The 22,781-nt window shown below is 39.2% G+C and overlaps 1 protein-coding gene across 3 annotated transcripts in view; it reads right to left on the bottom strand.

The window, feature by feature from the left end:
* AGBL4 (ATP/GTP binding protein like 4) overlaps positions 1-16,343 on the bottom strand; it is a 1,476,328-nt gene extending 1,459,985 nt beyond the window's left edge. For all 3 annotated transcript variants that reach the window (XM_032846637.1, XM_032846636.1, XM_032846638.1), the window contains exon 1: positions 16,132-16,343. In XM_032846637.1, coding sequence (XP_032702528.1) covers positions 16,132-16,165 — 34 coding nt within the window. In that variant the 5' untranslated portion in view covers positions 16,166-16,343. The remainder of the gene's footprint in view (positions 1-16,131) is intronic.
* Between the last annotated feature and the right edge of the window lie 6,438 nt (positions 16,344-22,781).

Below are 22,781 nucleotides of genomic sequence, written 5' to 3'. Positions count from 1 at the left end.
TCCTGTGACCTTACCAAATCCATTTATCAGTTCTTGACATTTTTTTGGTGGAGACTTTAAGGTTTTCTATATATAATATCATGTCATCTGCAAACAGGGAAAGTTTTACTTCTTTCTTACCAATTTGGATAATTTTTATTCCTTTGGCTTGTGTGACTGCTATAGGTAGAAATTCCAGCACTATGTTGAATAAAATTGGTGAGACTGGACATCCTTGTCTTGTTCCTGACCTTACAGGAAAAAACTCTGGTTTTCCCCACGGAGTATGATGTTAACTGGATTTTTCATATTAGGCTTTTATTATGTTGAGGAATATTCCCTCTAAACCTACTTCTTGAGGGTTTTCCTCATAAATGGATGTTGTACTTTGTCAAATGTTTTTTCTACATCTATTCAAATAATCATATGGTTTTGATTCTTTCTCTTGTTGATGTGATGTATCACACTGACTGATTTGTGAATAATGAATCACCCTTGCATCCCAGGAATAAATGCAACTTGATTGTGGTGAATGAGTTTTTAATGTATAGTTGGATTCAATTTGCTAATATTTTATTCACAATTTTTGCATCTATGTTCATAAGACATATTGGCCTGTTGTTCCTTCTTTGTAGTGTCTTTATCTGGTTTTGGGATCAAGGTATTACTGGCCCCACAAAATGAATTTGGAAGCTTTTCTTCTTAGTTTTTGGAATAGCTTGAGAAGAATGGATATTAATTCTTCTTTAAATGTTTGGTAGAATTTGCCTGTAATAACCTCTAGTCCTGGACTTTTGTTTGTTGGGAGAGTTTTAATTACTGATTCCATTTCATAGCTGGTAATCAGGCTGTTCAAATGTTCTATTTCTTTCTCCTTCAGTTTTGGGAGGTTATATGTTTCCAGGATTTTACCCATTTCTTCTAGGCTGCCCAACTTGTTGGCATATAATTTTCCATAATATTCTCTTATAATCCTTTGTATTTCTGTGACATCAGTTGTTATTTCTCCTCTTTCACTTCCTATTTTGTTTATTTGAGTCCTCCTTTTTTTTTCTTTGATGAATCCAACTAAAGGCTTGACAATTTTGTTGATCTTTTCAAAGAACCAGTTCCTAGTATCATTGATCTGTTCTACTGTTTTTTAGTTTCTATATCATTTATTTTTGTTCTAATTTTTATTATTTCCCTCCTTCTGCTAGGCTTGGGTTTTGTTTGATCTTCTTCTTCTAGACCTTTGGTGTAAGGTTAGGTTGTTTATTTGAGACTTTTCTTGCTTCTTGAGGTAGGCTTGTATTGCTATGAACTTCCCTTTTGCAGCATCCCTAAGATTTTGGACCATTGTGTTTTCATTCTCATTTGTTTCCATGTATTTTTTTGATTTTTTGATTTCTTGGTTGCCATTTATTGTTTAGTAGCATGTTATTTAACCTCCAAGTATCTATTTTCTTTCCAGATGTTTTTCCTTGTGATTGATTTCTAGATTCATAGTGTCAAGATCAAAAAAGATGCATGGTACGGCTTAATCTTTTTGAATTTGTTGAGCCTTGTTGTGTAGCCTAATATGTGATTTATTCTGGAAATTGTTCCATGTGCACTTGAAAAGAATGTGTATTTTGCTGGTTTGGAATGGAATGTTCTGAATATACCTGTTAGATCCATCTGGTCCAATGTGTCATTCAAAGCCATGGTTTCCTTTTTGATTTTCTGTTTGGATGATCTATCCACTGGTGTAAATAGTGTATTAAAGTCCCCTACCATTAAAGTATTACTACCAATTACTTCTTTATATTTGTTATTACCCACCTTATTTATTTGTGTGCTCCCATATTGGGTGTGTATATACTTGTAATTCTTCTAGCTTCTTGTTAGATTGTTCCCTTTATGATTATATATATAGTATCCTTCTCTGTCTCTTATTACAATCTTGGCTTTAAAGTATATTTTTTTCTGATATAAGTATTGCTACTTCAGCTTTCTTTTCACTTCCATTTGCATGATAAATGCTTTTCCATTTCTTCACTTTCAATCTGCACGTGTCTTTAGGTATGAAGTGAGTCTTGTAGGCAACATATGATGGATCTAGCTTTTTTCTCCATTTCGTCACCCTATGTCTTTTGATTGAAGCACTTAGTCCATTTACATTCCAAATAATTATTGATAGGTATGTACTTATTGCCATTTTGCTATTTGTTTTGTGTTTCTTTGTTCTCTTGCTCTCTCATCTCACAGTGGAGTGGCTTTCTTTAATGACACACTTTGATTCCTTTCTCTTTATGTTTTGTATGTCTGTTACTGGTTTTTGATTTCTGGTTACCATTACATTTGCACATAACTTCTTCTGCAAATAGCAGTCTAATATTTTGTTGATAATCACTTATATTTGGACACTACTACTTTCCCCCTCACATTTTCAGTATATGCTGTCATATACTTTATAACCTTTCTTATTCTGAATCCCTTGACTGGTTTTCATATATATACTTAATTTAACTTGCTTTTGGGCTTCCTACTTTTCTTATTCCTACTTTCTATTCCTTTCTCCGGTCTTTCTTTCCTTTCCACTCAGAGACCCCTTTAACATTTCTTGTAGAGCTGGTTCAGTGGTGATGAACTCCTTTAACTTTTGTCTGGGAAACCTTTCTTTTTAAGATTTTATTTATTTATTTATTTATTTGTCAGAGAGAAAAAGAGAGCACAAGCAAGCAGAGTGGCAGGCAGAGGCAGAGAGAGAAGCAGGCTCCCCGCTGAGCAAGCAGCCCGATGCAGGACTCGATCCAAGGACTCTGGGATCATGACCTGAGCCAAAGGCAGCAGCTTAACTGACTGAGCCACCCAGGCACCCTGAGGAAACTCTTTATCTCTCCTATTCTGAATGATAGCTTTTCGGGATAGAGCATTCTTGGCTGCAGATTTTTTCTTTCATCACTTTCAATATATCATGCCAAAGTTTCTGGCCTGTAAAAGTTTCTGATTTAAAAAAAAAAAAAAAGCCAATAGCCTTATGTTTTCCTTGTATGTAAGTTTTGTCTTGCTGCTTTTAAAATTCTCTCTTTATCACTACTTTTTGCCATTTTAATTACTATGTGCCTTGGTGTGGATCTCCTTGGTCTACTTTTATTGGTGGCTCTCTGTACCCCCTGGATCTGAATTTCTGTTTCTTTCCCCAGATTTGGGAAGTTTTCAACTATTATATCTTCAAATAAATTTTCTGCCCCTTTACTCTCTTCTCTTTTGGGAATGCCTATAATGCAATTGTTATTATGCTTGATGGCATCGCTCAGTTCTGAGTCTATATTTACTTTTCTTATTTTCTTCTCTCTCCTGTTGAGCTTGATTGCTTTCTAGTACTCTCTCCTCCAAGTCACTGATCCATTCTTTTGCTTCCTCTAGTCTATTATTTATTCCACCTACTGTCATTTTTAATTTCAGTTATTGAGTTCTTCATCTCTTATTGGTTCTTTTTTATGCTTTCTATCTCTTTGTTAAGGGTCTCATTGAACTCCTCTTCTCTTTTCTCAAATCCAGTAAGTACCTTTATGACTGCTAATTTAAATTCTCTATCAAGCACATTGTTTATCTCCATTTGGTTTAGGTCTCTTCCTGTGATTTTGACCTGTTCTTTCATTTGGGACATATTGCTCTGTCTCTTCATTTTGTCTAACTCTCTGTGTCTGTTTCCATGTGTTAGGAAAGTCAGCTATGTCTCCTGCTTGAAAGTAGGGGCCTTATGAAGAGGTCCTGTGATGCTCTGCAATGCAATATCCCGTTTATCAAAACTTGGTGCTCACTGTGGTCTCCTATGTCTACTGCATGCACCCTTCTATTGCGGCTGAGCTATGTTTGCCTTTGATCCAGTCATTTGCAATGACTCTCTTTGCCTTTTGTGAACAGGGTTTGATCCCTGTGTTTTTAGTGGGTCCCTGTGCTGTTAGTGAGGCCACCTTTGGCTTGAATCAAATCAAACCAGGCATTTTCAAGATGCAGTAGCACTGAACTATAGGTCACTTTCCCTGTGTTGTTCCCTGAGAAGCTTTCACTAGCAGGTATGGCCTATACTCAGACCAAATGTCTTTCTCCCAACCCACTGCAGGGGCCACAGTCAGACTTGTGTCTCTGGTTATCTTCCCCTCTCCCCAGGGCAAGAGTCACTTTGCATTGGTGCCAGCCCATTTTGGGGCTCTTACACATTGCCAGGCTTGTGGCACCACTCTAGATGGGCTCTAGCCAAGGGCATGTTGAAGGGAGCAGGTCTACAGGAGAATACAGTAGTGCTGGCACACTACTGCCAGCATGGTCTGTACTACCAGCCTGCTGTAGGAGGGGACCTGCAGCCACTGGGGACCCAGGTAGGCAAGGTTGGAGGTGGTGATGCACATGGTGTTTGTGAGGTTTGTGTGGGTCTTCTATGGGAGGAGATCTGGAACCAAGGCCTTGCTTGAGGGAACATTCTGCAGAATTCAGGGGCAGGGCATGCCATTAGCAAGTCAGATAGCAAATGATGGTGCCATATTGGTTCTCTAGGGTCTGTGTCTAGTCCAGAAAACAGGGAGGGAAATGGCATCCACCAGTTCCTTTGTTCCTGTAGAAGTCTCCTAGTGATTCCTGCCCCTCAGCTCATGCTCTGAGATTATTTAATGACTCTCTCTCCCATATACCCCATGCATTATTTTTCAAATTGCTGCTTCTATGTTGTATATATCTCTAAAGGGCCATATGTTCTGCTATCTCTTTAAGAGTGGGGACTAAGTTTCCTCAGCCCTCCTGGCTCTCCCAAAGCTGAGCCCACATGCTTTTTAAAGTTCCAGGTGATGACCCCACAGTCATAAAAATTCATGAAATTTGGCCCCTCTGGTTTTCTAAGCCAAATGTTATGGGGATTCATCTTCCCCATGCAGGTTCTCCATCCCTGGGCTATGGTCTGAGGTTCTGTTTCTTTCCCCTCCCTGCATCTGCAGCATCCTTCCCTTCTTTCCTCCTATAGTCCATTTAGCTCCAAATCCCATCTCTACCCTTCCAACCTTCTTTCATTTGGACTCTTCTCAACACGTAACTCTGGGGAGTCTTCTCTGCCAGCCTTCGGGTTCTTTCCTAGGTTATTTACATTCATATGCTGTTATCTAGTTGTATGCATGGGATGAAGTGAGCTTAGGGTCCTCCTACTCTGCCATCTTCTCCAGAAGTCTCCCAAATGAGGTTTTAAATGAGCTTGCTCCATTCCCAATATATTAAATGTGTTTAAGTCCTATTCAACTAGGACACTTTGTTTGTGAAATGCCAAAAGTTTCTCCACTTTCCCCTTCATTTGTGTTAACATTCTCAGCTTCCAATAGCCTAAGTTCAAACATTTAAACCTCAAATTTATGGATTAAAAATGTTTCCACTCATTTAGTACACAAATATTTACTGAATGCCTACCATAGCAAGCATATGCTAATTGCTATTTTAGTCCCTACTATTCAGCACGAATTTACTCAAGAAGTGCATAGAGATGCCTAAGATGAGAAACTTCATTGACCCCATACTTCTCATTACTGAATTACAGTAATCAGAAATAAATGTGAATTTTTTGTTTCATATGTTTGTCTGAAAATTAAGATATATATTATCTATTCTTCAATAACTCAATAACAAAAGAAAATTTTGAGTTATTTTAAGGTCTACTATGTGCAATCCCCTCCCATTAGTAAAGGCATTCATTTTATATTCAGGTTAAATAAACCCAGTAGGCAGAGTGGAGTAGTCTCACCAGTATGCACACAGAGCCAGACAGACCTGGGTTATAGTTCAAGTTCTATTACTTAAGGGTTGTGCAGTCTTAGCTTCACCACTTAATATTTCTGAAGCCCAATTTTCTCATAAGTAAAACTGAGATAATTATACCCCTTGCAGTAATTCTGTGAAAATTAAATAAGATATATGTAAAGTGCCTTTTGTCATTTGCAAATGACAAAACAATGGCTTACTGAACTAACTTTGCTTTTTTTTAAAGATTTTATTTATTTATTTGAGAGAGAGAGAGCATAAGCAGGGAGGGGCAGAGGGAAAGGGAGAAAGAATCTGAGGTAGACCCCACACTGAGTACAGAGCCCAGTGCAAGGCTCAATCCCACAATTGCACAATCATGACATGAGTCAATACGAAGAGTCAGATGTTCAACCAACTGAGCCACCCAAAATCCCCACTAAGGTTGCTTTTAAAGGCCATTCCTATAACACCTGGTTATTTATCAGTCTCCATCTTAGGGCAGTATATTATTTACTGAATGGGAATCAGGAAATTTAGGTTACACTTCTGTTCCTCTCTTCCCTAGTCGTGGGACCCTGGTTAAGTCACTTAACTTCTAACATTCAATATAAAGATAAAAATTCACACTTCCCTTACCATATGTTCTAATCTTATACATGTCTTCTCTATTTAGGAGAGCAAAAATGGAAAGAATCTGGGATTTAGAATCAGAAATACCTGATTTCTAGCCACATAAAAGCCTGAACTAATCACTTAATCTCTCTTAAATACATCTATACAAACCTGGAGTCTTATTTTAGGTCTATTGTGATGTAAAATGAGAAAGTAAACTACTAAGAAGCTGAAAGTATAAGATAAACTGATGACCAAATAATTTAGGAACCAGCATTTGCTTTGGACCTGCTCTAGCACAGATGTTATTAGGTCAACCAAAGTATTCCTACTTTAAAGATTTCAGATTCTTTTTTTTTTTTAAGATTTTATTTATTTATTTGAGAGAGAGACAGTGAGAGAAAGCATGAGCAAGGAGAAGGTTAGAGAGAGAAGCAGACTCCCCGTGGAGCTGGGAGCCCGATGCGGGACTCGATCCCGGGACTCCAGGATCATGACCTGAGCCAAAGGCAGTCGTCCAACCAACTGAGCCACCCAGGCGTCCCAAAGATTTCAGATTCTTAAATGTAACCTCTATTACTAACTGAAATGAAATCCTCTATTATTAACAAATAGAAGATTTCTTAACCTGGGTTTCTAGGATGGACATTACCTCGTAAAATTATTTTCAAATTTTCATGTGATTGCACACAGCATGCATTTTCATGAGAAAGAATTCATTGTCTTTTCATAACATACCAAAAGAGATCTATCACCCCAGAAATATTTAAGAACCAATAGAAGGAAAAAAAAATAAGAAGAAATACAGTCTTTAGCTCTGTTAATAGATGAGAATACTAGCAATGCTTGGAATAAGCTTCATTTTCTCACCACACAACTTTCCTAGGTGTATGTTGCTCTCTCTGCCCTCCATTCCTCCTCTCTATTCCCAGTTCCTCTGCTTACAACCTTCACCGGGCTAATTTCTTATTCAGTACTCAATTCATGTGCCCTTCCAAGAAGTAGCTTTACTGAACTACTCTTACCACCACTCCCAGGCTGTCAGAGAACCATTCTCTAGCCTCAGAATTCTGTGTACCACTCTTTTTATTGACTGGATGGTAATTTTCTAACTCTATTCTTCCTCCACCATGATAGAAGATCCTTGAAGGCAGGGACTTTGTCTAATACATCTCTGAATTTCCAAAGTTGGACACAATGCATGGTACATAATAAGTATTCAATACATATTATTAAAGGTTTTCGGGGGGTGAGAGAGAGAGACCTGTGTGCGTGACTGAGTGTGGGGGAAGCAGGGCGGCAGTGGGAAAAGGAGAGAGAATCTTAAGCACGCTGCACACCCAGTGCAGAGCCCGATGCAGGACTCAATTTCACAAGCCAAGATCATGATCTAAGCAAAATCAGGAGTCAGATTCTTTTTTTTTTTTAGATGAGTAATTTTTAATTTTATTTTTTATAAACATATAATATATTTTTTCCCCAGGGGTACAAGTCTGTGAATCACCAGGTTTACACACTTCACCGCAAGGAGTCAGATTCTTAATTGAGTGAGCCATCCAGGCACCTCTCAATACATATTTTTAAATGAATAATCCTAAAAATCAATAACACAGTCCACAACACAGTGATTTCTTTCACAAAGTCATGACAGAGAGATTAATATATTACAATTAGTGACACCTAAAATTCCTGAAAAAATGCAGCAAAAAATGTTTTCCCATTTCTTCCACCAAAACTCAGAGATTTTTCTCCGTAACATTGCTGAAAGTCATTACATATGAATTTCCAATTCTATATAAAAGCTTTTAATCCTAGGGGCACCTGGGTGGCTCAGTTGGCTAAGCATCTGTCTTTGGCTCAGGTCATGATCCTAGGTCCTGGGATTGAGCTCTGCATCAGGCTCTCTGCTCAGTGGGGAGCCTGGTTCTCCCTCCTCCTCTGCCTGCCACTCTGCCTACTTATGCTCTTACTCTTTCTTTCTCTCTCTCTCTCTCTCTCTCTCTGTCAAAGAGTAAATAAAATCTTTTTTTAAAAAAAGTTTTAATCCTATATAAAATTCTAGAAGCCTTTTTATGTTTGATTGTTTTGTTTTCCTTCAGTTGACATGCAAGTACATTATTCTGAAAACCTGTTTACAGACTCAAATAATCACAACCAATAGTTCTCAAAAATAAATGACAAATAAAATCATCTTGCAAAAAAAGAAATTTCTTTTTTGAGTCTCATTAAATAAATACAAAATATAAAAATTATCATATTCCCATATGGTGAGTAACACATCAATGAATTATTGCAAGCTTTCACACTTACAATAACATCTTATAATCATAAAAATCAAATTCAGCTAAGGATGAAACTTTTTCTTAAATCAATACTAAAATTAATACCTATCCCATTGCTGAAATTTAACAATTAATAAAAATATTCTAACACGCATATAAGACTGTGCTGTTCTTCATTCCTCAACTTCATAAAATCGCTCTATGAAAAACACATAGCAAGTATCATTCTCAATGGGGAAAAGCTGACAGCCTTCCCTTTGAGATCAGGAACATGACAAGGATGCCCACTCTCGCCACGGTTGTTCAACATAGTACTAGAAGTCCTAGCAGCAGCAATCAGAAAACAAAAAGAAATAAAAGGTTTTCAAATTGGCAAAGAAGTCAAACTCTCTCTCTTCACAGATGACATGATACTCTATATGGAAAACCCAAAAGACTCCACCCCCAAACTACTAGAACTCACACTGCAATTCAGTAATGTGGCAGGATACAAAACAAACGCACAGAAATCAGTTGCTTTCCTATACACTAACAATGAAAATACAGAAAGGGAAATTAGAGAATCGATTCCATTTACTATAGCACCAAGAACCATAAGATACCTGGGAATAAACCTAACCAAAGAGGTAAAGGATCTGTATTCGAGGAACTACAGAACACTCACGAAAGAAACTGAAGAAGACACAAAAAGATGGAAAAGCATTCCATGCTCATGGATCGGAAGGATAAACATTGTTAAAATGTCTATACTGCCCAGAGCAATCTATACTTTCAATGCCATCCCGATCAAAATTCCACTGGCATTTTTCAAACAATCCTAAAGTTTGTATGGAACCAGAAAAGACCCCGAATTGCTCAGAAAATGTTGAAAAAGAAAAACAAAACCAGGGCATCACGTTGCTTGATTTCAAACTTTACTACAAAGCTGTGATCACCAAGGCAGCATGGTACTGGCACAAAAACAGACACATAGACTGGTGGAACAGACTAGACAGCCCAGGTATGGACCCACAACAATATGGTCAAATAATGTTCGACAAAGCAATAAAAAATACACAGTGGAAAAAAGACAGTCTCTTCAATAAATGGTGCTGGGAAAATTGGACAGCTATGTATAGAAGAATGACACTTGACCATTCTCTTACACCATACACAAAGACAAACTCAAAATGGATATAAGACCTCAACGTGAGGCAGGAATCTATCAAAATCCTAGAGGAGAACATAGGCAGTAACCTCTTCGACATCGGCCACAGCAACTTCTTTCAAGACATGTCTCCAAAGGCAAAGGAAACAGAAGCGAAAATGAACTTCTGGGACCTCATCAAGGTCAAAAGCTTCTGCACAGCAAAGAAAACAGTCAACAAAACAGAGGCAACCCACGGAATGGGAGAAGATATTTGCAAATGACACTACAGACAAAGGGCTGCTATCCAAGATCTATAAGGAACTCCTCAAACTCAACACACACAAAACAGATAATCACGTCAATAAATGGGCAGAAGACATGAACAGACACTTCTCCAAAGAAGACATGCAAATGGCTAACAGACACATGAAAAAAATGTTCATCATCATTAGCCCTCAGGGAGATTCAAATCAAAACCACATTGAGATACCACCTTACACCAGTCAGAATGGCCAAAATTAACAACATAGTAAACAAGTGTTGGAGAGGATGTGGAGAAAGGGGAACCCTCTCACACTGTTGGTGGGAATGCAAACTGGTGCAGCCACTTTGGAAAACAGTGTGGAGATTCCTTAAGAAATTAAAAACAGAGGAGGGCACGTATTGCGTGGATCACTGGGTGTGGTGCATAAACAATGAATTTTGGAACACTGAAAAAAATTTTAACTTAATTTAACTTAATTTAATTTAATTTTAAAAAGAAATTAAAAATAGAGCTACCCCATGACCCTGCAATTGCACTACTAGGTAATTACCCCAAAGATACAGATGTAGTGAAAAGAAGGGCCATCTGTACCCCAATGTTCATAGCACCAATGGCCACAATCGCCAAACTGTGGAAAGAGCCAAGATGCCCTTCAACAGACAAATGGATAAAGAAGACATGGTCCATATATACAATGAATATTATGCCTCCGATCATCAGAAAGGATGAATACCCAACTTCTCTATCAACATGGACAGGACTACAGGAGATTATGCTGAATGAAATAAGCCAAGCAGAGAGAGGCAATTATCATATGGTTTCACTTACTTATGGAGCATAAGGAATAACATGGAGGACATTATGAGAAGGAAAGGAAAAGTGAATTGGGGGAAATCAGAGTGGGGAGATGAACCATGAGAGACTATGGACTCTGAGAAACAAACTGAGGGTTTTAGAGGGGTGAGGGGAGGGGGTTAGGTGAGCCTGGTGGTGGGTATTAAGGAGGGCAAGTATTGAATGGAGCATTGGGTGTGGTGCATAAACAATGAATTTTGGAACACTGAAAAACTAAAATTAAATTAAAAAAAAAAAAGAAGTGCCCCAGTGCCTGGTGGGGGGGTGGGGGGGGGGGGGGGAGGGGGACTATACTGTTCTTAAATGACCTGAAAACAAAGCTGTGACTTTCTTAAAAATATGTATGCAAAATACTGACATCAATCTGACCTTCTTAATACATATAGTTCTCTGGTATCTCTCATTGAAAGGGACACCTAGCCATGATACTTGAAACTGAAGTCAAATGCAACATTCAGAGCTCCTTAGAAGAAACAAGCATATAAGCATCAGGGAAACAAAAGGTGTTTTCTGTCCCAAACAAAAGGTATTTTCTGTCCCAATACTGTACTTTTTAGATCTTTAATAAAGCTATACTTACAGATGTTACAGAATATAAGTAACAAAAAAATTAAAGTTTTAAAAATATTTCTAAAAAGGGAAAAAGTTATGTAAATCCATATTCTCTTTTCCACAATTCCAAAATCTGTCAATCTCTAAAAACCAAATGTTTGGTGCCAAAACTAATTTGTTAGCAAAACTTAACCTAAATTGACATGAAGCTATTTATAAGTTTTATTCATTCAGTGTGGATGTGCTATTAATGTTGTTTGATTACAAGGTAATTTCCCATACCCCATGGAGATATTATGTAATCAACAGTTCAGATGCTGTATTACTTTTCCAAATCCCCAAAAACAATCTGAACTCTGAAATATATTTGCACTCAAGGCTGCAAATAAGGGACTATAGCCCTGGATTTTCTATTCTCCAAAAGGTGAATTTATTAGTAAGCCTTTAGGGAAAACATACACACACAGGTGTACACACTCACACACATACGTATACTAATTAAGCTATCATTTCTTTGGGGATAGGATGGTGTAAGACATTATGCACTTTCCAAACCTATCTCTAATTCTTACCTGAAAAGTAGATGTTACTATCCCCAATCTGCAATTAACTATTTTATTAGTTAACATATTAGTTAACATAATTGTTAACATAGTTAACAATTAACTATGCAGACTTAACTATTTTGCCCAGCTACTAACAGAAGATAGAAAAGATTCTTCTTGTCTCTAAGGCTTTTTAAATTTTCAAGATTCTGTCTATAGATGATTTCACATACCATGAAGTTATTTTTTTTTTTTAAAGACTCAATTTCACAGAGAAAGTGATCAAGGCACAGGCCATTTTAAGAGACTGCATCATTCTAAAATTTCTGGTCAGTATGGACTTGCACAAAAGTAACAAACTTGACAATAGAGGAAAGCAATTTAACCCGGTAACTCAAACAAAAGCTTTCATTTATGATAATTGGAAAAGAAGGAGAAGAAACAGGGCAATCTCATCTAAGACTAATATTCCTACATTTAATTAACTATAAGGTTTCTTTTTTATTATTATTCATAGTCAAATTGTTGGAGAAGAAAAATTCTAACATTCTTGTCCTCGTTTTTTTTTCTTGTCCTCATTTTAAGGTACATAAAGTTTAAAGAAACTTCATTTTGCAAACCTGACCTTCTTACAGAGCTATCTGCATGCTTGAAAAAAAAAAAAAAAAGCTTAACTGTCCCTTCACACTTTTAAGAAATTTACTCTGTTCAGGTAACAATTCCATGCTCTCCTTTCTTCTGATAGCAAATAAATTAAACCAATGGGGGGAAAAAAACAGAATGTCTTAAATTCATCACTGTATATTTAAAGCTTGCTTTTATATGTAAAGTATAGGTAATGCATCTTAATTTTTTATATTCAAGCTTCAGGGGAACTAAGTAAATAGCATTTATTTGGCACTTCAGATATATTATCTCTAGTATGCACAATTATCCTGTAAATACCATCCCCATTTTAAAGATGAGGGAACTTTAGAACAGAAAATTTGAGTCGAAAGTCCTCATCTAATAAGGTACCAAAACAGGCTTTAAACAAAGATCTGAATCCCAGTTCTTTCCACATCACCTTGCTAACATACGCTTACCTTAGAATAACATTTCCTATGGGGCAATAATTTTCATCCTGGCTATTTGTTCAATATGTAGTATGTTGCAATACTAACAGAAAACCAAATAATGAATCTGGATGATGCTAAAATAGGCCCCAAAATCCTACAATCTTACACTTACTTGCAGTTATTGAGCAAGTTGCTTAACTTCTCTGTGCCAAAACTTCTTCAAATAGCAGAGATAATACTTAAGAATGTAGTAATGATGCTGAAGTAGATTAAAACATACAATGCACTTGGCACAGTATCTGGCATATAATAAACATTCCATAAACATTAGCTATTCCCTACTAACATGAGAAAACACTAGAAGGACATGTTTTGTACCAGGCGACTCCAGCCAGCAGTATCTGGACATCTAATCTGAAACAGTCAATCCTACACTGACTTGCAATCTATGACATGATCTGGTGGGAAAGATGATGTATGCCCATCAGTTTTTCTCTCTCGGGAATCTAAATTAAGAAACAAAGACTGCACCCACTAATAGTGATTCAGAAGTTAAATGGTTTGGCTTCTACCTTCACCAATTTTCTCTCATCAGTGTTACCAAAAATGCTAAATATGTTGCTAACTCTAGTTTTTCAGTCATCCTTTTAATATCATTTGGCAACATTTAATCTGTTCAAAACCATTCTCCTCATTCTCTTTGGAAAGCACTAAAATATTGAAGGCATTCAACACTTAATCCCAAGCCTCTGCTCCCCACACTCTACTCTTCCTCTAGGCAATTTCATCTACACTTACGACTTCAGTAATTATCTCCACGTTGGCTCAGACTTCTCTTACACATTCAACTGCGTTGTCAATCCCTCCACTTACTTGGATGGTTAAATGATACCCCTGACTCCATATGTCCAAAACCAAACATGATCACCCCTCAAACATAGCCAAGATCCCTTCCAGTCCTCCGTATCTCCATAAGTGGATCCAGATGCACAAATCAGAAAATTAGAATATGCCCTGATACCTCCTTTTCCTTCATCCCCATCTTTCACTAAATCCTATTAATTTTATCTCTTAAATATTTCTCAATTTCTTCTTTCCATCTCCATTGCCACCTTCTAAAAGGTCCACCTATATCCACTCTTGTACCTTTTGTACTTTCCACACTAGCCCGTTATATTTTTTAATTTTAATCACGTCATGCTCCTTAAAAGCCCTTGACGGCTTCCTATTATTCCTAAGATTTCTGATCAAAATTCGTATCATAGTATACAAGGCCTACAAGATCTGTTTCAGTTTCTTTTCTCCTCCTATTGCCCTACATGCAGCCATATTTGTCTCCTTTCATTTCCTTAAACACATCATGTTTCCTCCTACCTTATGGTCTTTGCACTTGGTTTCCCTCTGCCTTGACCACTCCTCGTCCTTCTCTTCATTTATTCAATATATCTCAGCTAAAGTAACACTTCCTCAGAGAAAGTTTCTTGAACCCATAGACTTTATCAGGTCATTCAGTTATTCACTTAATAAATATTTAATAATAACCTACTGTATACCATGTATAGTTCTAGACATGTGGGATTGTTAAACGTAACAAAGAACCTTGGCTTTCATGGAGCCTATATTCTAATGGAAGAAAATAGACAAGAAGGAATAAAAATAATAAATGAATTCTACAATATGTATAAATGCAGTAAATCTAGGGGGGATGGGGGGGAGAACAAGAACAAGGTAAGAGAATCACAAACAAAGAGTTTCCAGTACCTAACTTGGCACCTGACATGTAGCTGGCACTCAATAAATTATTTGTTGAGTGGATGAATGAATAAAAAAATGTTATGAGGAACTTAAACTATAAAAAGAATAGAGGAACTACTTGGTGGAAGAAACAGAGATGCCACGAAAGAAAGAGAAATCATGCAGGTCTTGAGAGGTAAAAATCTCTTGAATTATTCTCAACAGCTTTATTTGGCTTCTAGTTCCAGTCACTATATGGTCTTAACATAACCACTATCCCCCTTTCCCACCACCAAAGGCTGAATAATTCAAGTGAGTCACTCTTGTAATGAAAATACCTAATCAGGACACATACACAAGTCTGTGTATATCACTGCCATCACTTACCAACAGACATATCCCCAAAGCCACTGCTTTGCTACACACACAGATATCACTTGTCTTAAAGCTTCAGTTCTTTAGTCCCAGACCCTTTCAGGTACAAACTCCCTCCTACATGCACAAGACTGTGAAAATCCTAGCTCTCTTCTATGACCGTGTAAGACACTTAGGTCACTACTCTCCAAGCCCAGTCAAATTCACAAAAGGGTCCCCTCAGGAATAGGACAGTGGGACCCCCTTCCCAATAGTCTTCCCGCACCTTGAAGACTATCTTCCACCCACAGATATGTGGATATACACTCCCTTGTGATTCTGAATGACCTTCAAGAGCACTGATCCCATATACACTCAAACTCAGGTTCCAGCATCGTTTGGAAAGGTTCTTAAGGACTGAGGCTCTGGGTGTCCCCTCAAGCCTCTTGTCTTTATAGGACCCACAGGAGGATCTGTATAGTTTCTATGTGTTCAGGGGTGACCCTAAGGTACCATACTTACCCCAAAACACACATACTCGGTGTATACACCACTTCCGTGGCACTACCTGATATTAAAGTAACAGTCCCCCCACATACACCTGCCTCCGCATTATAAGAGACCCTCTCCACCAAACCATGCTCCTTTAGGGAGCCCGCTTATGCTTCCACAGGACTGTATACCCCCTACTCCTTCGATCAGCCTCATTTCAGGTGCCGCCTCAGTACTGGAGTCCTGTGTCTTCCCTGGAGTCCCAGCCCTTTTTGGGCCCATGCTCACTTAGAAGTGTGCACAGTCCCGCATACACCTCTGCCGCCCCCGCCAGGACTCCGAGGTCCATGCCCGCCACTCAGAGCGGTATGCACCTCCCCTGACCCCTGACCCCGAGGTCACAGCTCTAAGGCGCAAATACACGGAGCGCCTCCTCAGGAGTAGGGCCATGCCCAAGTCCCCTCTCCCCTCAGAACCAGGACAGCCATGCTGCCTCAAAGCTTCCCCATGATCGACCGCCCTCACAGACCTGCCTCAGGCGCCGTCTGGCTCCGCTCCGCCATTTTTTGTTGTCCCTCCGCCTCTAAGCCCACACGAAAATCGCGGGGCAGTGGGGAGCTGGCGACGGGATCTGCGGGCTGACAGAGCTCCCTCAGGAAGACGCGGCTCGACGGTTGCCAGGGCAACGGGCGGCCCGCGTGCAAGCGGGCAACGCGAGGCAGCGGGGGAAGGGGGGAGGAGAGGTGGGTGCGCGGGGAGGCGGGCTGGGAGGGAGCGTGCGTCGAAGGCCCCGCCCCCGCGGCGCCAGCACTCTTTGGTCTAGGCGCCTGCGGGGCTGGGACTATACTGCACCTCTCTCCGCCACCGAGGCACCGCGTCCTGGCAACTGAGCATGCTCAGCCGCCTCTGGTTAGCCAGGACGAGGTGCGCCTGGATGGCGCTCGCCAGCCACAGAGCGGGTCCTTCTGACCACAGACCTGGTTGGGCTGGCTTTTCTGTGGTTGGCGCTCAGTTTGAGGGGCCTGAGAGGTTTCTTGATTTCCCAACGCGCCTGGCCCTGGTCGAGGTACTGGGTAACTTAGGTTTTCAACTGAAATGCACCGAGAATCAATCATTCTGTGCCCACCCCACCCCATACTTGGGGCTCCTCGCCCTCGCACGACAGCACCAAAAGGGCTTCTCTTTCGCTGCTGTATTTCTCAGTATATTTAGGAAGCCCTTTCCCATCTCTCCGTGGTGAATCGCCACTATCTTCCAAGACCCGGCTAGAATATTACTCTTTCCTGAGCTACTCTGTCCTCCCAAGGTCCTCTGTGCCACCCTGGCCTAACACTGACTACTTTATGCATCATTCACTTCTATCTTCCTTACTTAAGGGTAAGGTGAACTCCCTGTTGCCTGGAGTCAGTCTCTTCATCTAGGTATATTCCATAATACAACATAGTGCTTGACACAAGGTAAGTGCTCAGTAAATATTTGTGGAATGAAAAATGACTCCTAAGTTCACTCCTGTACATCCTACCAGTTTTATTGAGCACTTAATTTTTTAACAAGTACCATTCCAGGTAGGCCCCTTCTCTTCAAGGCACTCGCAGAGATAAGAGGCTTTACATGCCTCATGTAACTAACTTCTAGGAAGTTAGCCCACCAGATAGTGGACATTCAATACATTTCTTAACTGAATAAAAGATGTGGTCACAGAAACAAAAAGAGAGAGAGAGAGAATGGCTTTGGTAGAGGTTAACTAGTCTTTAAAGTGCTACAGGATCATAGAGGTGGAACTTTAAATTGGGAGGTGGTGGGGTAAAACAGTTAAGATTCCAAAGAGGAGTGGATACCCTAGCTGAGTCTTGAAAAATGGATAGTTGTCAGCCAGGCAAAGGAAAGGAGGACTGTGGCAGGCAGAAGGAGCAGCAAGAGCAAGGCAGAGTGTAGGGACCATCTGTTAAACTACAAGAAGTCCAGTATGCTAAAACACAAACTGACAGGACAAAGCCTTATCTCTAAAGAAGCTCCTGTATAGCTAGGTAATGTCTTCAGATGTGTTCCCCAAAAGCAGAGACTGAGGTCAGGACTTGGGTGCTAGTAATTTGCTTGGGATGTAAGCCCAGGAAACAGAAGTGAGGCAGAGAAGTGAAAGAGGGAAGGGTTTTGAGATTGAGTTGATTGCCTTAGTAGAATCCTGGGCATAAGCTCACCAGAGAGACCTTTTGAAAACAGTGTAGAATATGTCTCAGCATTGTCCCACCAAAGAAGAAGGAGACTAGGTCATTTACCTCATGATTTCCATCTTCATTGTTTCATGTTATCTCCAACCCCCAGGTTGAACTCTCATATTCCCTGGTTATGCTTGCCCAGGGCTAAGCAGCCTTATAAGACTTAAAAAGAAAGCCTTGAGGCAGAAAAACAGAAGGACTAGAAAGTACTCGGGGTGGGAGGCTGGCAACAAATTGGAACTACACATTCACCTGAACTGAAATCAGGAATAAGGTGTGGGTACCACGAGAACCTGGGCAAAAAGTTACATGAAAATACTCATCATTGGGGTAAATACCCAGTAGTGTAATCAGCTGGGTCATAGAGTGGCTCTATTTTTAACTTTTTGAGGAACCTCCACACTGTTTTCCAAAGTGGCTGTACCAAACTTGCATTCCCACCAATAGTGTAATAGGGTTCCCCTTTCTCCACAACCTCTCCAACATTGGTTGTTTCTTGTCTTGTCAGTTTTTGCCATTCTAATTGGTGTGAAGCGGTATCTCAATGTGGTTTTGATTTGAATCTCCTTGAGGGCTAATGATGATGAACATTTTTTCATGTGTCTGTTAGCCATTTGTATATCTTCATTGGAGAAGTGTCTGTTCATGTCTTCTGCCCATTTTTTGACTTGATTATTTGTTTTTTGAGTGTTGAGTTTGAGAAGTTCTTTAAAGATCTTGGATACCAGCCCTTTATCTGATACGTCATTTGCAAATATCTTTTCCCATACATGGGCTGTCTCTTTGTTTTGTTGACTGTTTCCTTTGCTGTGCAGAAGCTTTTTATCTTGATGAAGTCCCAGAAGTTCATTTTCATTTTTGTTTCCCTTGTCTTTGGAGACATGTTTTGAAAGAAGTTGCTGTGGCTGATGTCGAAAAGGTTACTGCCTATATTCTCCTTTAGGATTTTGATGGATTCCTCTCAATTGATGTCTTTCATCTATTTAGAGCTTATCTTTGTGTATGGTGTAAGGGAATGGTTGAGTTTCATTTTTCGATATATAGCTGTCCAATTTTCCCAGCACCATTTATTGAAGAGACTGTCTTTTTCCATTGGATCTTTTTTCCTGCTTTGTCAAAGATTAGTTGACCATAAAACTAATGATATACTGTATGGTGACTAACATAACATAATAAAAAAATTACCTGGGTGGCTCAGTGGGTTGAGTCTCTGCCTTCGGCTCAGGTCATGATCTCAGGGTCCTGGGATCAAGTCCTGCATTGGGCTCTCTGCTCAACGGGGAGTCTGATTCCCCCTCTCTCCCTCTGCCTGCCTCTCTGCCTACTTGTGATCTCTGTCCATCAAATAAATAAATAAAATCTTTTTTAAAAATTACAATTAAAAAAAGAAAATACTCATCAGAAATATCCCTCATATTTGAGTAGTTTAAAAACTCACAAGCCATGTCACCACAACCATCAAGATGAAAATAGACAAGCTTTCACAAATCAATCCTAATGACTGACTGATAAAGGCTGTGAGGACTATAGGAATTTCAGTATGGGGGCGGGGGGTTACTGAGGGCTAAAGACCACAAAAGAGCTTCATTAGGTATAGGAAAATGGGGGAGGGTGGTTTGAGGACCCAGCTTCTACTCAAATTCTGACTTTATAGCTTTATAATCTGGGGCAAATCACTTAAATAGACATTGAGCATCAGTTTCCTTTTCCAACAATCCTGAACAGCCCTTCCTTCCACACAGAGTGCTCTAAGTCACAAGTGGTGGGACAGGTTAAAATGCATTTAATAAGTGTAATTACAGTAAATAAAAAACCTGGCATGTTTTAGAATAATTAAACCTTGATTACATTTTCTGAGCCATTCTCTGTGCAGATACTAGCATTAACCTTAAAAATAAAACTTCCAGTTATTTTATCAATAAAAACAAGTTTATCCAGAAATAGCAGAAAATTGCAATCTGAGACAAATGAACTGTAGCAAAACCATAGAAAGGGCAAGGCCCAGAGCAAAGGAGAGATACACTCTCTTGTATAGAAAAGGAAGGAAGTTGGGAAGGCTGTTATAAACATAAAGTCCATTGGAGTAAACTAGGAGTCTCAAGTATAGTGGCTTCTCATTGGCTGCTTTGTGACTGTTTCTCATTGGCTGAACAGTTGCCAGGACTGAAGGAAAGCCTTTCTTACTAACCCCTGTGGGGTTAGTAAAATAATATTCACCTGGGAAGCTCCTCACATCCTGTAGGTATGCAATTGTCACGGAGTGCTGGGCTTGAGAGCTTCCCCAGCCCACTTCCTGACTCCTTTCTAAATGAATTTTCCTTGTATTAATTTTCACACTGAAGATAGAGATGAATAGAACACTGTCTATGGTTTCTAGGAGCTCACAATCCGGAAGGGAAAAGAGATTTAATCCATAATTATAAGACTGCATGATCAGGGTTTTAATAAAAGAAAGTATGAGAGGTGGTAGGAGCCCAGAAAGAGGCACACAACCCAGCCTGGAGCAGAGGAGATAGGTAAAGGTATATTTAGGAAAAATTCCTAGAGGAGAGTTTCTGATCTAACTCTTAAAGGGCAAGTAGGAATAAGCTGGACAAAGAAAATAGTGGTACATGGGGAAAGGGTGGTTGAGGCAACAGGAACAGCTTGGGCAAAGCAAGGGATAGTGTGTCTGGGGTAGATAGCAAGGCTGCATCAATAAGTAAAGACAGATTCTGGAGAACTCCTATATGGGGAACTTGATCCTGAAAGTGACAGAAACACATTAACAAATTTCTAAGAAGGTCAGGGCCCTGGTCAGCTCCTCTGGTTGCTGTGCAGAGAGTTGATTAGAGCCCAGAAAAGAAGAATTGGACGGTGCTGTTCTATACAAATGTGTTTGTTGACATTTCAAATTATCATTTGATGAGAATTTTATGTGCTACATACACTGCACTGTTCAATTTAAATTTTAAGTAAAATTAAAAATCAACTAGTCAGACTAGCCACATTTCAAGTGCTCAGTAGCCACCCTATATTGACAGCATATATAGAGAATAGTCCCATCAGTGCAGAGAGTTCTATTGGACAACATTGATAGACATATTCCAACTGGGCAGAGAAAATAAAATGCCTAGAAAAATTCAGCACTGAAAAAGACCAGGTTCAGTTCTCTCCTGTGTGTCAGCTTCTCTTTAAGAAGCAGGGCAGGAAGGAGGGTCGACTTCACACCTGCTGAAGTCCTCAGAGACTTCCTTCTAGTATAAACAGCACAGCATGAGGAGAGGGTTATACATGCCCCACCACGTGGACTCCTTGGAGTCAGTTTTCCCATGCTATCATTCAAGGTGTGCCCAGGAGGTCTGCCTTCCACAGGAATTTCCTGAGGTTTCTTACCTCCACAAACAGCCACCCACCCACCCTAGAGCCAGGGTTCCTTCCTTTTAACAAAATATTCCCTGTAGGATTCACCAACCTCTGTAAACTTTTATTAAAATGATGCCTTCCATGTGCTTATCACTGAGTTAGATACAGGATGGGAAAGAAATATTCAAGTTACAATCACATTTCTCACATGTACCAACTCATTTAATTCTCAAAGTAACATGGTAAAATTGGTATTAATGTTATCAACCTGTACAGAAGATCACGTTGAGATTCAGAGAGTTGAAGTGACTTATGATAAGTCACACAGTCAGATAGCAGTAGCCCCAGGGAAGATTGGAATGCTGCTAAGAAATTTACCTATATCCTCCCAAGAAATCTCATATCAAAAATCATACAAACTAACTGGGGAAAAAAGATGAACAAACAAAAATCCAGTTCACAATTTCCAAATATAGTAAGAGCAGTAATAAAGCACACTCAGAAAAAGTGTCAAAGCATTAAAGAGGGATGCCCTTGGTGGGCATCAAAGAAGGTTTTCTGTAGGAAATAACCCTGGAACTGAGTACTAAGAATGAAGGGAGTCAGCCGGATGAAATACAGGGTAGAAAGAAGAGAAATGAAAATATTTTTTAATTCAACTTATGATTTGTATTTCTACTCTGTTTATTGCTGGTTTGGCCTTCTAGAAATGTTATCATTCTACTCTTGTCTTCTAAGTTTTGCTTACAAAAACAACTGGTCCTACACCAAAGCTGTAAAAGAATTATTTGAGGATTTCTTTTTAACCTGAATAAACTATTTAAATGTTAAAATATGAGTGAATTTAACAGAAAGAAAAATATTCTGATATTGAAAGGAAGAGAAAAATCAAAGGTGTGAAGTTATTTGTCCTTGCAGTTTCCTTGTCCCAGAATGCTCTTTTTTCAGAATCTGCCTGACTCTCACTTCGTTTAGATCTCATCTCAAACATTACATTATTGGAGAAATCTTCCCTGACAACACTATTTAAAGTGTACTTCCTAGATAGTTCAGTTTTTTATAGTATTCCAAGTGATATCTTGGGTTTTCTAATTTTTTTCTATTTCTTTGCTCATTTAGACAAATGCTATTAATTTTGTAAGTTAACACTATAATTGTAAAATTCTGTGAAATCTCATATTATGTCTAATAGCTTGTTGACTATTTCAGATTTTTCTTAGCCTATAGGAAAAATCAACAGCAAAATAGCAGTTGCCTTTTCCCTTCCCATTATTTAGTGTATTTATTTTTCCTTTATTACTGCTTTAGCCAGAGCTTTTAGTATTGTGTTAAAAAGTACTGTATAAGATGTAGTGAAAAGAAGGGCCATCTGTACCCCAATGTTCATAGCAGCAATGGCCACGGTCACCAAACTGTGGAAAGAACCAAGATGCCCTTCAACGGACGAATGGATAAGGAAGATGTGGTCCATATACACTATGGAGTATTATGCCTCCATCAGAAAGGATGAATACCCAACTTTTGTAGCAACATGGACAGGACTGGAAGAGATTATGCTGAGTGAAATAAGTCAAGCAGAGAGAGTCAATTATCATATGGTTTCACTTATTTGTGGAGC

Source organism: Lontra canadensis, unplaced genomic scaffold (assembly GCF_010015895.1).
Source record: "Lontra canadensis isolate GAN:19392208 unplaced genomic scaffold, GSC_riverotter_1.0 scaffold179, whole genome shotgun sequence".
Lineage (NCBI taxonomy): Eukaryota > Metazoa > Chordata > Mammalia > Carnivora > Mustelidae > Lontra > Lontra canadensis.
The sequence above is the reverse complement of the archived record's forward strand: the minus strand, read 5'-3'. Positions and strand labels throughout refer to the sequence as shown.